Genomic DNA, 19,764 nt, shown 5'->3' with positions numbered 1-19,764 from the left:
ATTGAAGGCCGCAGTAGAGGAGGCCTGTCAGCGATGTCGGAGCTGTGAACTGGCTAAACCTCCGGAACAGAGAGCCTCCACACAGACCATTGTGAATTCTGCTCCCTTAGAGTTATTGATGATCGACTACTTGACAGTGGATCCAGCTCATCTCGGGTATGAATATTGTTTGGTGATGACCTACCACTTTACCAAGTGCAAAAAATGAGGATTCCAGCTCCCATATTATGAGCAAAATTTATTCAGGCATAAAACAAATTCACCAGACAGGCCGCATCAGTGCAGGAGATATTAACAGAAGCAAGGCGTTTCGAACAATCCGCTGTTCTTTTTCCAAGCTTGTATGGTGCATATGGAAGCTGGAATCCTCATTTTTTTATATTTTTACGTGAGATTACACGGTGTCCGTGCTTCCTATGCGCCACCAGCCAAGACAGGTGAGCTGGTTAATCTCCACATTACTTTACCAAGTTCACTGTGGTAACTCCAACTCGGGATCAGACTGCTGAATCAGCCGTGCAGGCTATCTGCCGAGACTTCACCCGGGTGTACAGTTGCCCGAAGAGAAATCATTCCGACCAAGGCGCCTGTTTTCAAGGTCGAGTGATGGAGGAATTACACGTCTGTACCATATTGAGAAGTCCAGAACGATGCCCTATCATCCTCAGGGGAATGGATCCTGTGAACACTTCAACCGGACACTAATTCAGATGTTGAGAACATTGGAAGAAGATCGGAAAGTATGATGGCCTGAATACATGGCTTAATTAATCTAGGTGTACAACAACCAAGTGCACAGTATAACCGGATACACTCCGTATACCTTACTGTTTGGCCGAAAAGGACGGAATATTACAGAGCTGGAATTGAATCCAGAAGACTACCCAAAGACGGGGGTGTCTTCCTGGGTCTGAGAACGACGACTTCGGCTGCAGACTCTCTACCGGCTGGTGCAGACTAAATTCTCAGAACTCGAGCATCATGTTCCAAGAACTCGAGCATCATATAGCGGCACCCATTCTAGGGACAGCTCTTAAGGCCTGGGATCAAGTGTTAGTTCGAGACAAGCGACCTCAGGGCAAGTTAGAGCATCGATGGGAGAAAACTCCGTATCGGGTGAAGCGCCAAGTTGGGTCCATTGGGCCAGGGTACAAAGTTCAACCCGAAGGAGAAGGGGCACCTACCCAAATAGTTCATCGTAACATGTTGCGTCCTTGCCTGTCATGGGATCCTGAGGTAGAAGGAGCCAGGCGTCACCAAAACGCTCACTCCCACTGTTTTCGACTGTGAGAACAAGGCCAGTGGTTCTTCCTCATCAGACATGGATAGTCCGCCGCCCGCCAGTCCAAGGAAAGTACATAGGCCTGGAACTCCAGAGGTGGCTGCTCCATTGGTGCTCCCGTCTACCACTCAACCTGAACTACGCCGTACTGAATGGACGACAGCTGGCATACCTCCCACTCGTTATGAACAAGACCAGTTTATTTAATAGCGAATTGTTTGAGAAATGAAAGAGTGTCAATGTCTGCTGAAGGAACTCTTGCCCGTGGAATGGTGAGTTAAAGGAGAGAGGGAGTGTAAGGAGGAAGATCGGGCTGCGGGTAACTGTATTGAGCTGGGTCCGGAACTGTCGAGGCTGCGTTCCATGTTGCCCGGGGGAAGCAATAGGGGACTGGACAGGTCCCATAACCCGGGAAGAGAGGGCATGTTTAAGCAGGAAACAGAGCTGAAAGCGCTCAAAGCAGGAGTTAGTTTTCAGCCGGCAGCGCGAGCAGAAGCAGGTGTGTGTCACGCTCCGCAGGGTGACAGCACGGAGATTAGCCACGGCAGAGATTAAGCGAGCGCTCCAGACAGACAGTGAGTGTACAGAGCATCGCGTGCCCGGCTAGGCAGAGGGCTGTGATTGTGCGGAGGAGAGTGTGCCAGGTGCAGGGTCCCAAGGTGCGTTCCCCTTTACCGATAGATGAGCAGCAGCAGTAGATGTGCTGGACAGAGACTTCTGCAGTGCTCCCTACTTTGGCTGCACAGATTTATGGACAAGGGGCTCAACGGGTAAAACCAGTGACTGCCCGTTGCCACCAGAAGCTGGACCGTGATTCGCTGAATTCACCAAAGGACACCATGTCAGCCGATGCCGGTACTACAACTCCCGTCAGACTGTATTCGAATGAGGACCAGAAAAGACCACGATAAGTGCCATTTGCATACTGTATCAAACTGTCGCGTCAACTCTTTGTTTACTCCCCTTGTTACTATCCAGCGTCGGACTGGAACACCTTGGTCCCACCAGAGAAAATTATTCTTGGGGCCCACTGTGTTGCTACATAGAGATAAATACAAGACCGCCAATTGTGTGGTAAAACACACTAATATCAGGGTATAATATAAGGTAGTACAAATCTTAATTATGTAGCAGGAGTTGGGGTAGCCTCCCTCATAGAATATAAAGCAGCCCCCTCATATAGTATAATGCAGCCTCCTCATAGAATATAATGCAGCCCCCTCATAGAATATAATGCAGCCATCTCATAGAATATAGCCCTCTCATAGGGTATAATGCTGCCCCCCTCATAATAGGGTATAATGCACCCCCTCATAGGGTATAATGCTATATAGATATATAGATATAGAGTTAGATAGATATAGATAGAAAGATAGATGTAGAAATAGATAGATCGACATAGAGATCGATAATAGATAGACAGAGATAGATATAAAGATACAGATAGAAATATAGATATAGAGATAGATTGATAGATAATGGATAGATAGATGATAGATAGAGATAGAGATAGATAGCTATAGATAGAAAGATAGATATAGAGATAGTTAGATATATAGATAGAGATAGATAATAGAGATATAGTAATAATAATAATATAGAGATACAGTGGGGCAAAAAAGTATTTAGTCAGTCAGCAATAGTGCAAGTTCCACCACTTAAAAAGATGAGAGGCGTCTGTAATTTACATCATAGGTAGACCTCAACTATGGGAGAAAAACTGAGAAAAAAAATCCAGAAAATCACATTGTCTGTTTTTTTTTCATTTTATTTGCATATTATGGTGGGAAAATAAGTATTTGGTCAGAAACAAAATTTCATCTCAATACTTTGTGATATATCCTTTGTTGGCAATGACAGAGGTCAAACGTTTTCTGTAAGTCTTCACAAGGTTGCCACACACTGTTGTTGGCATGTTGGCCCATTCCTCCATGCAGATCTCCTCTAGAGCAGTGATGTTTTTGGCTTTTCGCTTGGCAACACGGACTTTCAACTCCCTCCAAAGGTTTTCTATAGGGTTGAGATCTGGAGACTGGCTAGGCCACTCCAGGACCTTGAAATGCTTCTTACGAAGCCACTCTTTCGTTGCCCTGGCGGTGTGCTTTGGATCATTGTCATGTTGAAAGACCCAGCCACGTTTCATCATCAATGCCCTTGCTGATGGAAGGAGGTTTGCACTCAAAATCTCACGATACATGGCCCCATTCATTCTTTCATGTACCCGGATCAGTCGTCCTGGCCCCTTTACAGAGAAACAGCCCCAAAGCATGATGTTTCCACCACCATGCTTTACAGTAGGTATGGTGTTAGATGGATGCAACTCAGTATTCTTTTTCCTCCAAACACGACAAGTTGTGTTTCTACCAAACAGTTCCAGTTTGGTTTCATCAGACCATAGGACATTCTCCCAAAACTCCTCTGGATCATCCAAATGCTCTCTAGCAAACTTCAGATGGGCCCGGACATGTACAGGCTTAAGCAGTGGGACACGTCTGGCACTGCAGGATCTGAGTCCATGGTGGCGTAGTGTGTTACTTATGGTAGGCCTTGTTACATTGGTCCCAGCTCTCTGCAGTTCATTCACTAGGTCCCCCCGCGTGGTTCTGGGATTTTTGCTCACCGTTCTTGTGATCATTCTGACCCCACGGGGTGGGATTTTGCGTGGAGCACCAGATCGAGGGAGATTATCAGTGGTCTTGTATGTCTTCCATTTTCTAATTATTGCTCCCACAGTTGATTTCTTCACTCCAAGCTGGTTGGCTATTGCAGATTCAGTCTTCCCAGCCTGGTGCAGGGCTACAATTTTGTTTCTGGTGTCCTTTGACAGCTCTTTGGTCTTCACCATAGTGAAGTTTGGAGTCAGACTGTTTGAGGGTGTGCACAGGTGTCTTTTTATACTGATAACAAGTTTAAACAGGTGCCATTACTACAGGTAATGAGTGGAGGAAAGAGGAGACTCTTAAAGAAGAAGTTACAGGTCTGTGAGAGCCAGAAATCTTGATTGCTTGTTTCTGACCAAATACTTATTTTCCACCATAATATGCAAATAAAATGAAAAAAAAACAGACAATGTGATTTTCTGGATTTTTTTTTCTCAGTTTGTCTCCCATAGTTGAGGTCTACCTATGATGCAAATTACAGACGCCTCTCATCTTTTTAAGTGGTGGAACTTGCACTATTGCTGACTGACTAAATACTTTTTTGCCCCACTGTATATATAGAGATATATAGATAGATATAGAGATAGATAGCTACAGAGATAGATATAGAGAGATTGATATAGATAGATATAAATAAACATAGATATAGAGATAGATATAGAGATAATAGATAGATATAGAGATAAAGAGATAGATAAAGAGATATAGAGATAGATAGATATAGAGATAGATATAGATAGAAAGATAAGAGCGATAGATGGAGATAGATATAGAGATATAGACATAATAGATAGATATAGAGATAGATATAGAGATAATAGATAGATATAGAGATATAGAGTTAGATCGATAGATAGATAGATATAGAGTTGGATATAGAGAGAGATAGAGATAGATAGATAAATATAGAGATAATAGATAAATAGATATAGCGATAGATATAGCTAGATATAGATAGAAAGATAGATATAGAGATAGATAGATATAGCTAGATATAGATAGAAAGATAGATATATAGATAGATATAGCTAGATATAGATAGAAAGATAGATATATAGACAGCTATAGATATAGATAGAGCGATAGAGAGAGTTAGATATATAGATAGATACAGAGAGAGATAGATATAGAGAGAGATAGAGAGATAGAGGATAGATATACAGATAGATATAGAGATAGATAGAGAAAGATAGATAGATATAGATAATAGAGAGAGAGATATACAGAGAGAGATATATAGAGATAGATAGATATAGAGATAGATATCTAGATAGATAGACAGAGAGAGATAGAGATATAAACTAGATGTGTATTTCCTGAAGGAAGTACAGATCGTGCTTTGAAATGGTGCCCGTGCTGCCCCTTTAAGAGAGACTTGCCTGCTGCCCCTTCAAGACTTTCAACTCAGGATCCATTTTAACTGTGGGTGCCTCTCAGGGGCCACTTTGGCCACTCAGGGTCTGATTTGGTGGGTGGGGCCCCTCAGGATCCGATTCAGTGGCCTGGGCTCCTCAGGGATTGAATTGGTGGCCAGGATCCCTCAGGGTCCGATTTTGTGGATGTGGCCCCTCAGGGTCCGATTTTGTGGGTGGGCCCCGCAGGGTCTGATTTTGTCGGTGGGGCCTCTCAGGGTCTGATTTTGTGGCCGGGGCCCCTCAGGGTACGATTTGGTGGGTGGGGCCCCTCAGGGTCCGATTTTGTTGGCCGGGGCCCCTCAGGGTCCGATTTTGTGGTTGGGGCTCCTCAGGGTCCGGTTTTGTGGGCGGGGCCCCTTAGGGTCCGATTTGGTGGCGGGGCCCCTCGGTCCGATTTGGTGGCCGGGGCCCTTCAGGGTCCGATTTGGTGGGTGGGGCCCCTCAGGGTCCGATTTGGTGGGCGGGGCCCCTGAGTGTCCGATTTGGTGGGCGGGGCCCCTCAGGGTCCGGTTTGGTGGGCGGGGCCCTTCAGAGTCTGATTTGGTGGGCGGGGCCCCGAGGGTTCGATTTGGTGGATGGGGCCCCTCAGGGTCCGATTTGGTGGTCGGGGTCCCTGAGGGTCCGATTTGGTGGGCGGGGCCCCTCAGGGTCCGATTTGGTGGGCAGGGCCCTTCAGAGTCCGATTTGGTGGGCGGGGCCACTCGGTGTCCGATTTGGTGGGCGGGGCCCCTCAGGGTCCGATTTGGTTGGCGGGGCCCCTCAGTGTCCGATTTGGTGGGTGGGGCCACTCTGAGTCTAATTTGGTGGGCGGGGCCCTTCAGGGTCCGATTTGGTGGGCGGGGCCACTCTGGGTCTGATTTGGTGGGCGTGGCCCCTCAGGGTCCAATTTGGTGGGCGGGGCCCCTCAGGGTCCTATTTGTGGGCGGGGCCACTCTGGGTCTGATTTGGTGGGCATGGCCCCTCAGGGTCCGATTTGATGGACGGGTCACTCTGTGTCCGATTTGGTGGGCGGGGCCACTCTGGGTCCGATTTGGTGAGCGGGGCCACTCTGGGTCCGATTTGGAGGCCGGGGTGGCTCAGTCTCCGATTTGGAGCCTGGGGTCACTCAGCTTTCGAATTGGTACGCCGGCCCTTTAAGACTCATTTAGGTGCGCCGGCCCTTTAAGAGCCAGTTTGGCTCACTGGGCTTCTAAATCCACTTTGGCGTACATTCTCTCTCAGGGGCATGTGTCATGTGATGAAGCTAGATTTGCATTTGTGCTGTGGGTTTCGCTTTAAGAGCTGAAGTTATCTGGCAGAATCTGTGTCCTGGGGGGTCATGTATAGTTCGTAGGCGTTGGCATAGTAACTGGGTGTGCCTGCGCATATCAATGAGCTTAACTGCCATTTGACTCGCCTCAGGGCATGTTTTCCCTGTGGCAACATTTTCCCATTGAAACGCACTGAGGAAAATTCAAACGCAAATTGCGCAAAAACTACAAATCCGATCGGCACGAAAATTACTTAGCACACCACTCGTGGACGCTGGCTTCAAAACGATACCTCAACGGAGTCTGTGCGTGTAGCGGAAAATCAACTGAATAAGAAGAAGAAGCAGAAGAAGAAGTTTGCAGCGTTCGGATTACAAGATAGTGCTTTCTTCAAAGCACTATAAAAAAACCAACCACAATACTCACCTCTCCTTGCTCCCAAGCTGATTCCGGCAGCCGGCTTCAGTGTCAAGAGCTGCCCCCTCTGCCAGACACACAGCGGGTGCGCGATGGCTGTGAGTCAGGAGCAGAGGGGAATGAGGGCGGCGCCGACCCTGATTTACAGATGCAGAGCGGCTTACTGGGCTGGGGGCGGGGCCTCTGGGGGTGGAGACTGTGAATATTCATTTCTCTTTAGCAGCGGGGACAGGGGCTCCTGCCTCCTGTCACCCGCTGCTGCTCCACTGGCAGGGGCCCCCATAGCAGCTGCATGGTGTGCGACACATCACTGGCTGGGGGCAGCGGGGGCCCTAGGCAACTGCTGGCCCTGTATGCCAGCAGGTGCCAGGGCCCACCAGATGCCGGTTCTCCGGTGGGCCAGTCCGACGCTGTTACTATCCATAGGTTAATGTTATTAGCTCCCTGCGAGGAGACTATTGCCACCCTTTTCTTTGCTAGCCAAATAAACAACCTCGTTATACATCCTTGTTCTGCAATCCCTGTGTCACTGAATTCCCGCACCTGCTTGCGATACAAAAGAGGTAAAGTGGACCGGAGATAGATTCCAAGTTTTGCTATGGTGCCCTAAAGCAGTGGCATAGAATGGGATAGGGAACATGAGGGTACAGAATTTCTCCCTTCGGGATAGTGTTGGAGGTAGAGTTGAAGTTAGGATTGGTCTAAAACTAGGGTTGAGGCAAAGACTAGGGTTGCAGATATGACAAACGTTGGAGCTACATTTAGAGCTAAGGGTAGAGTTGTGGGTAAGACTAAAGTTGGAGCTAGGGATAGGTCTAAGACTAGAATTGGAGCCAAGGCTAGAGTTAAAGCTCGGGTAATTCTAGAGTTGGAGCTATGACTAGGCTTTGAGCTACAGTTAGGGCTAAGACTAGTGTTGCAGCTATGACTAGGCTTGGAGCTAGGGTTAGTGCTATGGCTAGAGTTGGAGCAAAGACTAGTGTTAAAGCTGGGGTAAGACTAGAATTGGAGCTATGATTAGGCTTGGAGCTAGGGTTAGGACTAAGACTAGAGTTGGAGCTATGACAAGGCTTGCAGCTAGGGTTAGGGCTAAGACTAGAGTTGTAACTATGACTAGGCTTGGAGCTAGGGTTAGTGCAAAGACTAGAGTTGAAGCTATGACTAGGCTTGGAGCTAGGATTAGGGCTAAAACTAGAGTTGGAGCTATGGCTAGGATTGGAGCTAGGGTTAGGGCTAACACTAGTGTTGGAGCCATGACTAGGCTTGGAGCTAGGGTTAGTGCTAAGACTAGAGTTGGAGCTATGACTAGGCTTGGAGCTAGGATTAGGGCTAAAACTAGAGTTGGAGCTATGACTAGGCTTGGAGCTAGTGTTAGTGCTAAGACTAGAGTTGGAACTATGACTAGGCTTGGAGCTACAGTTAGGTTCTAAGACTAGAGTTGGAGCCAAGGCTAGAGTAAAAGCTCGGGTAAGGCTAGAGTTGGAGCTGTGACTAGGCTTGGAGCTTTGGTTAGGGCTAAGATTAGTGTTGGAGCTAGGACTAGGCTTGGAGCTAGGGGTAGGGCTAAGACTAGAGTTGGAGCTATCACTAGGGTTGGAGCTAAGGTTTGGGTTAAGACTAGAATTTGAGCTATGACTAGGATTGGAGTTACAATTAGGGCTAAGACTAGAGTTGGAGCTATGACTAGGCTTGGAGCTAGTGTTAGTGCTAAGACTAGAGTTGGAACTATGACTAGGCTTGGAGCTACAGTTAGGTTCTAAGACTAGAGTTGGAGCCAAGGCTAGAGTAAAAGCTCGGGTAAGGCTAGAGTTGGAGCTGTGACTAGGCTTGGAGCTTTGGTTAGGGCTAAGATTAGTGTTGGAGCTAGGACTAGGCTTGGAGCTAGGGGTAGGGCTAAGACTAGTGTTGGAGCTATGACTAGGCTTGGAGCTAGGCTTAGGGCTAAGACTAGAGTTGGCGCTATGACTAAACTTGGAGCTAGGGTTAGGGCTAAGACTAGTGTTGGAGCTACAGTTAGGGCTAAGGCTAGAGCTGGCACCAAGACTAGTGTTAAAGCTAGGGTAAGACTAGAGTTGGAGCTGTGACTAGGTTTAGAGCTAAGGTTAGGTCTAAGATTAGTGTTGGAGCTATGACTAGGCTTGGAGCTAGAGTTAGGGCTAAGACTAGAGTTGGAGCCAAGTCTAGAGTTAAAGCTCGGGTAATGCTAAAGTTGAAGCTATGACTAGGCTTGGAGCTAGGGTTAGTGATAAGACTAGAGTGGGAGCTATGACTAGGCTTGGAGCTAGGGTTAGTGCTAAGACTAGAGTTGGAACTATGACTCGGCTTGGAGCAAGGGTTAAGTTCTAAGACTAGAGTTGGAGCCAAGGCTAGAGTTAAAGCTCAGGTAAGGCTAGAGTTGGAGCTATGACTAGACTTGAAGCTTAGGTTAGGGTTACTGTTATGAATGGGTCATCGAGGAGGAACAACAAAAAGCTAAGTCCCAGAAAACCAGAGAGGTTGGTCACTATGCAGATTGCAGATCCCTGATCTTAACCACACAACTAATAGTAGCAGTGGAGCGTTCCTACGTTGTTCTTAGACGCCTCGTCACCGCCGGAGGACTACATAAACCTAAAGAAAGAAAAGGAAAAACTAACTGCCCAAGAGCAGACCCCAAAGGAAAAGACAGCCCCCACACATGTATTGACGGTGAAGCAAGATGAAAACACATACACAGGCAGTAAAATAGGCTGAGCAAATGATGGGGCCCGACTAACTAGAAAGGACAGGAAAGGAAAGCCACTGTCTGCAATCTGCCAAAAAACCCTACCAAAAATAATGTCCAACATGTCTGATAGCAAAATTAACCCTGAAGTCACTAGACTTCTCCCACTATATCAGCACTCTGAAATATTCTGAAACAGAGCAAAAAGAGGCCAATCTAATAAGGGACAAAAAGGCAAATTGGCAAATACAGATAAATAGGAGTGGAAGTTCAGCATAGCCCCAGCAGGGGCAAGCTGACCACACAAGAAACTGAATTGACCAACAAGCGCAAGTGTGAACATTAGCAAAAAACAAACTTAACTTAAGAAGACTGGAAGAGCTGAAGTCCAAGACCTGAGAAGCAGACTGAATCACCAGCAGCAGGATAGGGCGTCGGCTGTCTTATATCCAGTCTGATATTCCAGAGATCCAATCGTTATCCTTCTCATCAGGTGGCAGATCACTACCACTTAAACCAACCTCACTACCTCCTGTCACCACCAGAGGGAGAACGGAAGGAGAACTCTCAACTGGATGAGCAGAAAATGAGCTCATAACAGTACCCCCCCTTGAGGAGGGTTGAGCGAACCCTCATCCATGCCACCAGGCCGATCAGGATGGGCCCGGTGAAAACCACGAACCAATTTATTGGCATGAATATCAGAGGCAGAGACCCAAGAATTATCCTCCTGGCCATAACCCTTCCATTTGACCAAATACTGGAGTCTCCGTCTAACCAAATGAGAATCAAATATTTTCTCTACCTCATATTACACATTGCCTTTAACCAATACAGGGTCAGGAGGTGCCGCCACAGGAACTACTGGCTCAACAAACCTCTTCAACAGTGACTTGTGAAATACGTTATGGATTTTGAACGTTACTGGAAGAGCCAATCGAAAAGAAACAGGATTAAGAATCTCCAAAATCTTATAAGGTCCAATAAATCTGGGCTTAAATTTTGGAGAGGCAACCTTCATAGGAATATTCTAAGGCTAGTTTCACATTAGCGTTTTTTTGCGCAGCGCATCGGGCGCATAAAAAATGCAAAGAAAAACGCAAAACAAACGCGCGTTTTTTTAACGTCATGCGCACGCTGATGCGTCAAAAAAACGCAGCGTTGCTTGCGTTTTACATGCGTTTTTGCATGCGTTTGCTTTTTTATGCACGTGCGTTTTTAGGTGTTTCATTTTTCCATTGTCTAGAGAACATTCTAGACTTGTTTAACTCAAAAACGCATGCGCAAAAAAACGCAACCGTGTGCAAGACCATGCGCACGCATGCGTTCCCATAGACTTCAATGTGTTGTTTTTGCACATTCCGTGCGCAAGCGTGCGCATGCGTTTTTTTTCCGAGACAGGGCACACCAAAAAATGCAACATGTTGCGTCTGGCGCGCCTGGCGCGAAAGAAAAAAAAACGCATGCGCACGAAAACGCAAGTGTGCGCAAGACCATGCGCACATCATGTTAAACATAGGTGCGCATGCGCACAGGTGCGCACGATGCGCTGCGCACAAAAGCGCAAATGTGAAACCAGCCTTAGACGACAACCAAACCATATCACCCACTTTAAACCGGGGACCAATGGTCCTATGCCGGTTGGAAAAACGCTGGGCCTTTTCCTGAGAGAGTGACAACTTATCCACCACTTGGTCCCATATCTGCTGCATTCTCACAACCACAGTGTCCACACCTGGGCAGGACGAAGATTCCACTTGCCCTGAAGAGAACCGAGGATGAAACCCAAAATTACAGAAAAAGGGTGACATCAAAGTGGCAGAACTAGCTCTATTGTTCAGCGCAAATTCGGCCAAGGGCAAAAATGAGACCCAATCATCGTGATCAGCAGATATAAAACATCTTAAATAAGACTCCAGGGTCTGGCTTGTTCTCTCAGTCTGCCCATTGGTCTGGGGATGAAACGCGGAGGAGAAGGATAACTGAATTCCCAGATTGGAACAAAAGGCTTTCCAGAATCTGGAAACAAACTGGACCCCTTTATCGGACACAATGTTCTCAGGAATCCCGTGTAACCGAACCACCTGTTGTAAAAACAAGGGTACAACTCAGCGGAAGATGGCAACTTTGGGAGTGGTACAAGATGGACCATCTTCGAAAATCTATCACAAATCACCGAGATAACAGTCATTCTCTGAGAGACAGGAAGATCAGAAATAAAATCAATTGAGATATGGGTCCATGGCCTCTTGGGCACCGGCAAGGGCATCATCAACCCACTAGAACGAGAACAGGGTTTAGACCGAGAACAAGTCCCACAGGACTGTACAAAATTCCTGACATCACGAGATAAGGCAGGCCACCAAAACGACCGACTCACCAAATCTCTGGTACCAAAAATACCCGGATGACCAGCCAATGCGGAGCAATGGATTTCAGACATCACTCTTTCTCCACTGGTCAGGAACATACAATCTTACCATAGGGCAACGCTCAGGTTTATCCTCCTGAAATTGCTCCAGGGCGCATCTCAAATCGGGGGAAATGGCAGAAAGAACTACCCCCTCACCTAGGATAGTAGTAGGCTTGGTCACATTAAGAGAATCAGCCAAGAAACTCATAGAAAGGGCGTCTTCCTTAACATTCTTAGTGCCCGGAAGAAAAGAGACCACAAAATTAAAATGCGTGAAAAACAAGGCCCATCTAGCCTGTCAAGGATTCAAGCGTTTGGCCGACTCCAGATAAATCAGATTCTTGTGATCGGTGAGGACCACAAATTGATGTCTAGCTCCCTCCAACCAATGTCTCCACTCCTCAAATACCCATTTCATGGCCAACAATTCCCGATTCCCCACGTCATAGTTGCGTTCAGATGAGGAAAACTTTCGAGAAAAGAAGGCACAGGGATTCATCTTAGAAGTCACAGGGTCTTTTTGGGACAACACAGCTCCTGCACCAATCTCAGAAGCGTCTACCTCCACTTGAAATGGAAGTGAGACATCAGGTTGCCGTAAAACTGGAGCTGAAGTAAATCTCCGCTTAAGCTCCTGAAATGCTGAGACAGCCTCAGGAGACCAATTCAGCACATCAGCTCCCTTCTTGGTCAGATCAGTCAGTGGTTTGACAATACTAGAAAAATTACCTATAAATTTACAATAGAAATTAGAAAAACCCAAAAACTTCTGGAGAGCCTTCAAAGAAGTAGGCTGAACCCAATCATAAATGGCCTGTACCTTGGCCGGGTCCATTTCAATAGTCGATGGAGACAAGATAAATCCCAAAAATGATATCCTCTGTACACCAAAGAGGCACTTCGATCCCTTAACAAACAGGGAATTCTCCCTCAAAATCCGGAACACAGTCCGGACATGTTCCACATGGGAATCCCAATCACTAGAAAAGATCAAAATATCATCCAGATAGATGATCAAAAACTTATCCACAAAGTCTCAGAAAATATCATTCATAGAGGACTGGAAGACATAAGGGGCATTAGAGAGCCCAAAAGACATCACCAGGTACTCAAAATGTCCCTCTGGAGTATTAAACGCCGTCTTCCATTCATCCCCGTGCTTGATGCGAATAAGGTTATACGCCCCCCCTGAGGTCAAGCTTAGTAAACCAGCAGGCACTCTTAACTCTGGAGAATAAATCAGACATCAGAGGTAACGGGTACTGATATTTAACCGTCATCTTGTTAAGGGAACGATAATCAATACACGGTCTTAATGAACCATCTTTCTTGGCCTCAAAAAAAAACCAGCACCTAAAGGTGACGAGGATGGTCTAATATGACCCTTCTCCAACGACTCCTTAATATAGGATCGCATAGCATCATGTTCGGGTACAGATAAGTTGAAAAGCCGATCCTTGGGAAATTTACACCCAGGCATCAAGTCAATTGCACAGTCATAATTCCTATGAGGAGGCAAAGACGCAGACTTACTCTCACTAAATACATCAGAAAAATCAGCCAGATAATCAGGAACATCATGAGACTGAGGAGAGGTGGAGAAAACAGGAGCGTCCCTACGAACACACTGACAACCCCAACTCACCACAGAGACAGATTTCCAATCCAAAACTGGGTTATGAGTTTGCAACCAGGGGAACCCCAGAACAATAGTATCATGCAAATTATGCAGCACTAAAAATTTACAATTTTCTTGGTGGTCTGGGGCAACTCGCATTATCACCTGGGTCCAAAACTGAGGTTTATTCTCTGCCAAAGGAGTGGCATCAATACCCCTCAAAGGAATAGGCGTCTGCAGAGGCGTCATGGACAAACCACAACGTTTAGCAAAGTCCAAATCCATCAGATTCAGAGCTGCTCCTGAATCCACAAAAGCCTTAGTGGAAAATGTGGACAAGGAGCAGATCAGAGTAATTGCCAAAAGGAACTTAGGTTGTATACTACCCACAGCAAATGTGTGTGCAAAACGTTTCTCTTGTTTAGGGCAGACAGAAATAGTATGAAAGGCGTCTCCACAGAAAAAACACAGCTTATTACGCCTTCTAAACTCCCGACGTTGCGCCCTAGGCAAAACCCCATCACATTGCATAGGTTCAGACATTTGTTCAAAAGGTGGCAGCGCCTCCCGTGTAGTTTTACGTTCATGTAAACGCCGATCAACTTGAATGGCTAATGACATAGAGCCATCCAGACCAGAAGGAACAGGAAATCCCACCATAACATCTTTTACGGTCTCTGACAAACCTTTCCGAAAGAGAGCCGCCAATGCACTATCATTCTATGTAGTAAGGACCGCCCACTTTCGGAATTTTTGACAGTACAACTCTGCAGGATCCTGACCCTGGTATAATGCCAACAGGGTTCTCTCGCTTGATCAACAGCATTAGGTTCATCATACAACAACCCCAAGGCTTGAAAAAATGCATCCACATTAGTCAAAATAGGATTTTCAGGTATCAGAGAAAAAGCCCAATCCTGGGGATCGCCGCGCAGCAAGGAGATGACAATTTTAACCTGCTGCCCAGAGCTCCCCGATGAATTAGGCTTCAAGGCAAGAAATAATTTACAATTATACTTAAAATTCAGAAATTTAGACCGATCCCCAGAAAACACATCAGGAGTAGGAATCTTAGGTTCAGCAGCGTGTGACTGAATGAGGTAGGTGGAAATTCCCTGCACTTCAGCAGCAAGTTGCTCCACACGATCAGACAATTGCTTAATCTCCATTAGGAAACAAAAAAATCCTCCTATGGCCCCAGAAAAAAAAGAGGAAAAAACAATCTTTCCCTGCTTTTGAGTACCCTAGAATCTGCGGTATGGCTGATGATTCTGTTATGAATGGGTCACCGAGGAGGAACAACAAAAAGCTAAGTCCCAGAAAACCAGAGAGGTTGGTCACTATGCAGATTGCAGATCCCTGATCTTAACCACACAACTAATAGTAGCAGTGGAGTGTTCCTACGTTGTTCCTAGACGCCTCGTCACCGCCGGAGGACTACATAAACCTAAAGAAAGAAAAGGGAAAACTAACTGCCCCAGAGAAGACCCCAAAGGAAAAGACAGCCCCCACACATGTATTGACGGTGAAGCAAGATGAAAACACATACACAGGCAGGAAAATAGGCTGAGCAAATGATGGGGCCCGACTAACTAGAAAGGACAGGAAAGGAAAGCCACTGTCTGCAATCTGCCAAAAAACCCTACCAAAAATAATGTCCAACACGTCTGATAGCAAAATTAACCCTGAAGTCACTAGACTTCTCCCACTATATCAGCACTCTGAAATATTCTGAAACAGAGCAAAAAGAGGCCAATCTAATAAGGGACAAAAAGGCAAATTGGCAAATACAGATAAATAGGAGTGGAAGTTCAGCATAGCCCCAGCAGGGGCAAGCTGACCACACAAGAAACTGAATTGACCAACAAGCGCAAGTGTGAACATTAGCAAAAAACAAACTTAACTTAAGAAGACTGGAAGAGAGCTGAAGTCCAAGACCTGAGAAGCAGACTGAATCACCAGCAGCAGGATAGGGCGTCGGCTGTCTTATATCCAGTCTGATATTCCAGAGATCCAATCGTTATCTTTCTCATCAGTTGGCAGATCACTACCACTTAAACCAACCTCACTACCTCCTGTCACCACCAGAGGGAGAACGGAAGGAGAACTCTCAACTGGAGGAGCAGAAAATGAGCTCATAACAGGTTACGACTAGTGTTAGAGCTATGACTAGGCTTGGAGCTAGGGTTAGGGCTAAGGTTAGAGTTGGAGCCAAGACTAGTGTTAAAGCTGGGGTAAGACTAGAGTTGGAGATGTGACTAGGCTTAGTGCTAAGGTTAGGGCTAAGACTAGAGTTGGAGCTATAATTAGGGCTAAGACTAGGGTTAAGGTGAAGACTAGGGTTGGAGCTCTGAGAAACGTTGGAGCTACATTTATGGCTAAGGGTAGAGTTGTGGGTTAGACTAAAGTTGGAGCTAGGGTTAGGTCTAAGACTAGAGTTGGAGCCAGTGCTAGAATTAAAGCTCGGGTCAGGCTAGAGTTGGAGCTATGACTAGGCTTGGAGTTACGGTTAAGGCTAAGACTAGTGTTGGAGCTATGACTAGGTTTGGAGCTAGGGTTAGTGCTAAGAGTAGAGTTGGAGCTATTACTAGGGTTGGAGCTAGGGTTTGGTTTAAGACTAGAGTTGGAGCTATGACTCGGATTGGAGCTACAGTTAGGGATATGACTAGAACGGAGCTATGACTAGGAGTGGAGTTAGGGTTAGTGCTAAGACTATAGTTCGAGCTATGACTCGGCTTGGAGCTAGGGTTAGGTTCTAAGACTAGAGTTGGAGCCAAGGCTAGAGTTAAAGCTCAGGTAAGGCTAGAGTTGGAGCTATGACTAGACTTGAAGCTTAGGTTAGGGTTACGACTAGTGTTAGAGCTATGACTGGGCTTGGAGCTAGGGTTAGGGCTAAGGCTAGAGTTGGAGCCAAGACTAGTGTTAAAGCTGGGGTAAGACTAGAGTTTTTAGATGTGACTAGGCTTAGAGCTAAGGTTAGGGTTAAGACTAGAATGGAGCTATGACTAGGATTGGAGCTACAGTTAGGGCTAAGACTAGAGTTGGAGCTATAATTTGGGCTAAGACTAGGGTTGAGGTGAAGACTAGGGTTGGAGCTCTGACAAACGTTGGAGCGACATTTAGGGCTAAGGGTAGAGTCGTGGGTTAGACTAAAGTTGGAGCTAGGGTTAGGTCTAAGACTAGAGTTGGAGCCAGTGCTAGAATTAAAGCTCGGGTTAGGCTAGAGTTGGAGCTATGACTAGGCTTGGAGCTACAGTTAAGGCTAAGACTAGTGTTGGAGCTTTGACTAGGTGTGGAGCTAGGGTTAGTGCTAAGAGTAGAGTTGGCGCTATTACTAGGGTTGGAGCTAGGGTTTGGTTTAAGACTAGAATGGAGCTATGACTAGGATTGGAGCTACAGTTAGGGCTAAGACTAGAGTTGGAGCTATGACTAGGTTTGGAACTAGGGTTACTGCTAAGAGCAGAGTTGGAGTGAGAGTTTGGGTTAAGACTAGAGTTGAAGCTATTAAAATCATTACTGAAAAACACAAAAAGTAATAAATATATAAAAAATCATATATTTCATTAATCGTTATGTTGCAATGCAGAAAAAAAGAAGAAAAATAGAGGATAGGAACTTGGGGAATGTTAGCAATTCATTGGTTATGAGTTGCAAAGTACTCCACTTGCCTCGAGCACTGGGAGATGATGCTACCCCACTGCCCCATGGTGACTTTTTACAATGGTTCACCAGTAAGTAAGTTTTCAGTGTTTGCAGAAATCTAAAGCTGTAAGAGATTTATGAGAGAGTTACTGCTCAGGCAGCGATCACCCATACAAAGAGAGGAGAGGATAGAAAGAGCAGTCAGTACCTGAGGGGTGAGAATGGTGTCCTCCTCTGCCTGCAGCCTCCCTGTAACTGAGCCTGCATGAGCGTTGTGGGCTGATCCTTTCCAGGAAGTTCAGACGGGGAATTCTGGGCAGCTGGAAAGACTTCAAGAAGAGGAGCAAACTTATACAAAAAGCAGACTAACAGTACACGGCCCTATAGTCTGCTCAGAGACTCTCAAATGCTGCCCCTGCCCATTTACAGTTACATATATTAGCACTGGAAATCAGCAGGCGGTAGAGTGTATCCAAGTTGATCCATGTTGAAAAACAGTCAAATATTGGGACATAAGAGATTTCATTGAAAAAAATGTCAATTTCCTATTTTTGTCGGGAGTTTTCCATTTAGAAGTGGATTGTGGTATTGTTTAGATGCTGCATAATGTTTGAAGACTATATGGTGGCAATATAAAGCCTTTGGTCACAACTTGCTTTTTCTTTTTATCAGAGGTATAATTCGTGATTATTTTCCGATATATAACTCCAACAGAAGGTTGCAACATATGCCCCTGCTCATTGCAACTTTTTTCAAAAACTTTTTATTGTATTCCTTTAAGAAATTGCTGAAGACTATGCTTTTTTTTAACTGCATAAAAAAAGACACATAACAGGCAGGTGTACACCAAAAGGAAACTTTTAGAATATGACAATAGCTTGGGCCTGGGTGGGCTAGTACATTAAATCTCAGATGTATATGCAAAACATAATGGAGAAAAAAATAAGGTGTGAACATTCTCTTTTCTTAGCACCCTATGGCCATATAAAAAATATTGGGCCATAAAATATAACCAAGGGTTTTGGAGTGTAGGACTGGCGATGGGCACTTACACTGCCCCAATGCATAAATAGTCAATTCACTATTGTCACAGAAATTGCCACTTGTTTGATAAAATCTCATCATCTGCATCTACTCTTGAAAAGACAATAGACTGAAACATTCCGTGCTCCATTACTTCCTCCTATGCAAATGTATGTTATTTTAGGTTTACCGTAAGTTATGTGATAAGCCAATGTGCTGTCATGTGATGTGAAATTTCCGTCGATCACATTCCAGTATTTTTGGTTTCACATCTCCAAATGCAAAAAGGAAGATATTCATAAAGTTTCTTATATTGTCACAGGATGATTTCACGTTGTGGCTTTCTGATCTGTCTATTTATTTGCTTTACAGTAAAAACATAAAAATGCTCCTCTGCATGTACTAGATTGAATATACGACCTTTCAAGAGCCAGCAGCGTCTTCTAAACAGGGTTTGTTACATTCATCTGACGTTTCTGATAAGATTATTTCAGTATTTTGGTCTTCGAAAAGTTTTCCCGTCCAAATTCTCAGTTGCATTGAAGTCTATGGGAGATACAGCATTCATGATCTGGCTAACTGGTACCCCAGAACTGGAATATATACCTACAATTTACACCTCGGCATATGCTCAGTACTCTCAATTCTGTGGGCAGAGACCCTGGTAATGCATTGCGCATGCGCCAGGTTGGGTACAATTGTTAGATTTGACAGGTGATTCCAGTGACGTAGTGGCAGTGATGAGATGTCACTTAATAGACATGAAGAGGAGGATGAATGAACTCATGGAGATCAACATCCGACACTGCGGAGACACCATCACGTGTTTCTCAACGCAGTGATTCTAGAGCACTGCCCCCATCCCTTATGGGAAATATGCAAAACAGAAGCCGCGGAGACACCATCACGTGTTTCTCAACGCAAGCAATGACCAGCCAGGTCTTTGTCCGGGAAGGAACAACCACGGGAAGGGCAGTCTCCAATGAAGGAAACCACCTATGCCAAAACATGGTATCCATCCACATACAGCTGTTTCGGGGTATTGCCCCTCATCAGTGTGGAGTAGGAAACTGGCTGGTAGGAGCAATGCCTAGTAAAAAGACTATGAAGAGGAGGATGAATGAACTCATGGAGATCAACATCCGACACTGCGGAGACACCATCACGTGTTTCTCAACGCAGTGATTCTAGAGCACTGCCCCCATCCCTTATGGGAAATATGCAAAACATGCAAAACAGAAGCCGCGGAGACACCATCACGTGTTTCTCAACGCAAGCAATGACCAGCCAGGTCTTTGTCCGGGAAGGAACAACCACGGGAAGGGCAGTCTCCAATGAAG

General features: G+C 45.7%; 1 protein-coding gene across 2 annotated transcripts in view; it reads right to left on the bottom strand.

Moving 5' to 3' along the window:
• Positions 1-17,727, bottom strand: part of LOC141083046 (cathepsin K-like) — a 97,329-nt gene extending 79,602 nt beyond the window's left edge. Inside the window, exon 1 of one of the 2 annotated variants that reach the window (XM_073567215.1) lies at positions 17,610-17,727. In XM_073567215.1, coding sequence (XP_073423316.1) covers positions 17,610-17,668 — 59 coding nt within the window. In that variant the 5' untranslated portion in view covers positions 17,669-17,727. Of the gene's footprint in view, positions 1-17,427; positions 17,526-17,609 lie in introns of those variants that run through there. The other variant, XM_073567216.1, reaches the window with a different exon arrangement.
• Positions 17,728-19,764: the final 2,037 nt, after the last annotated feature.

Source organism: Dendrobates tinctorius, unplaced genomic scaffold (genome assembly GCF_039654945.1).
Source record: "Dendrobates tinctorius isolate UK_male_01 unplaced genomic scaffold, ASM3965494v1 ptg000019l, whole genome shotgun sequence".
NCBI classification, from domain to species: domain Eukaryota; kingdom Metazoa; phylum Chordata; class Amphibia; order Anura; family Dendrobatidae; genus Dendrobates; species Dendrobates tinctorius.
Note: the sequence above shows the minus strand (reverse complement) of the source record. Positions and strands in the feature narration are given on the sequence as shown.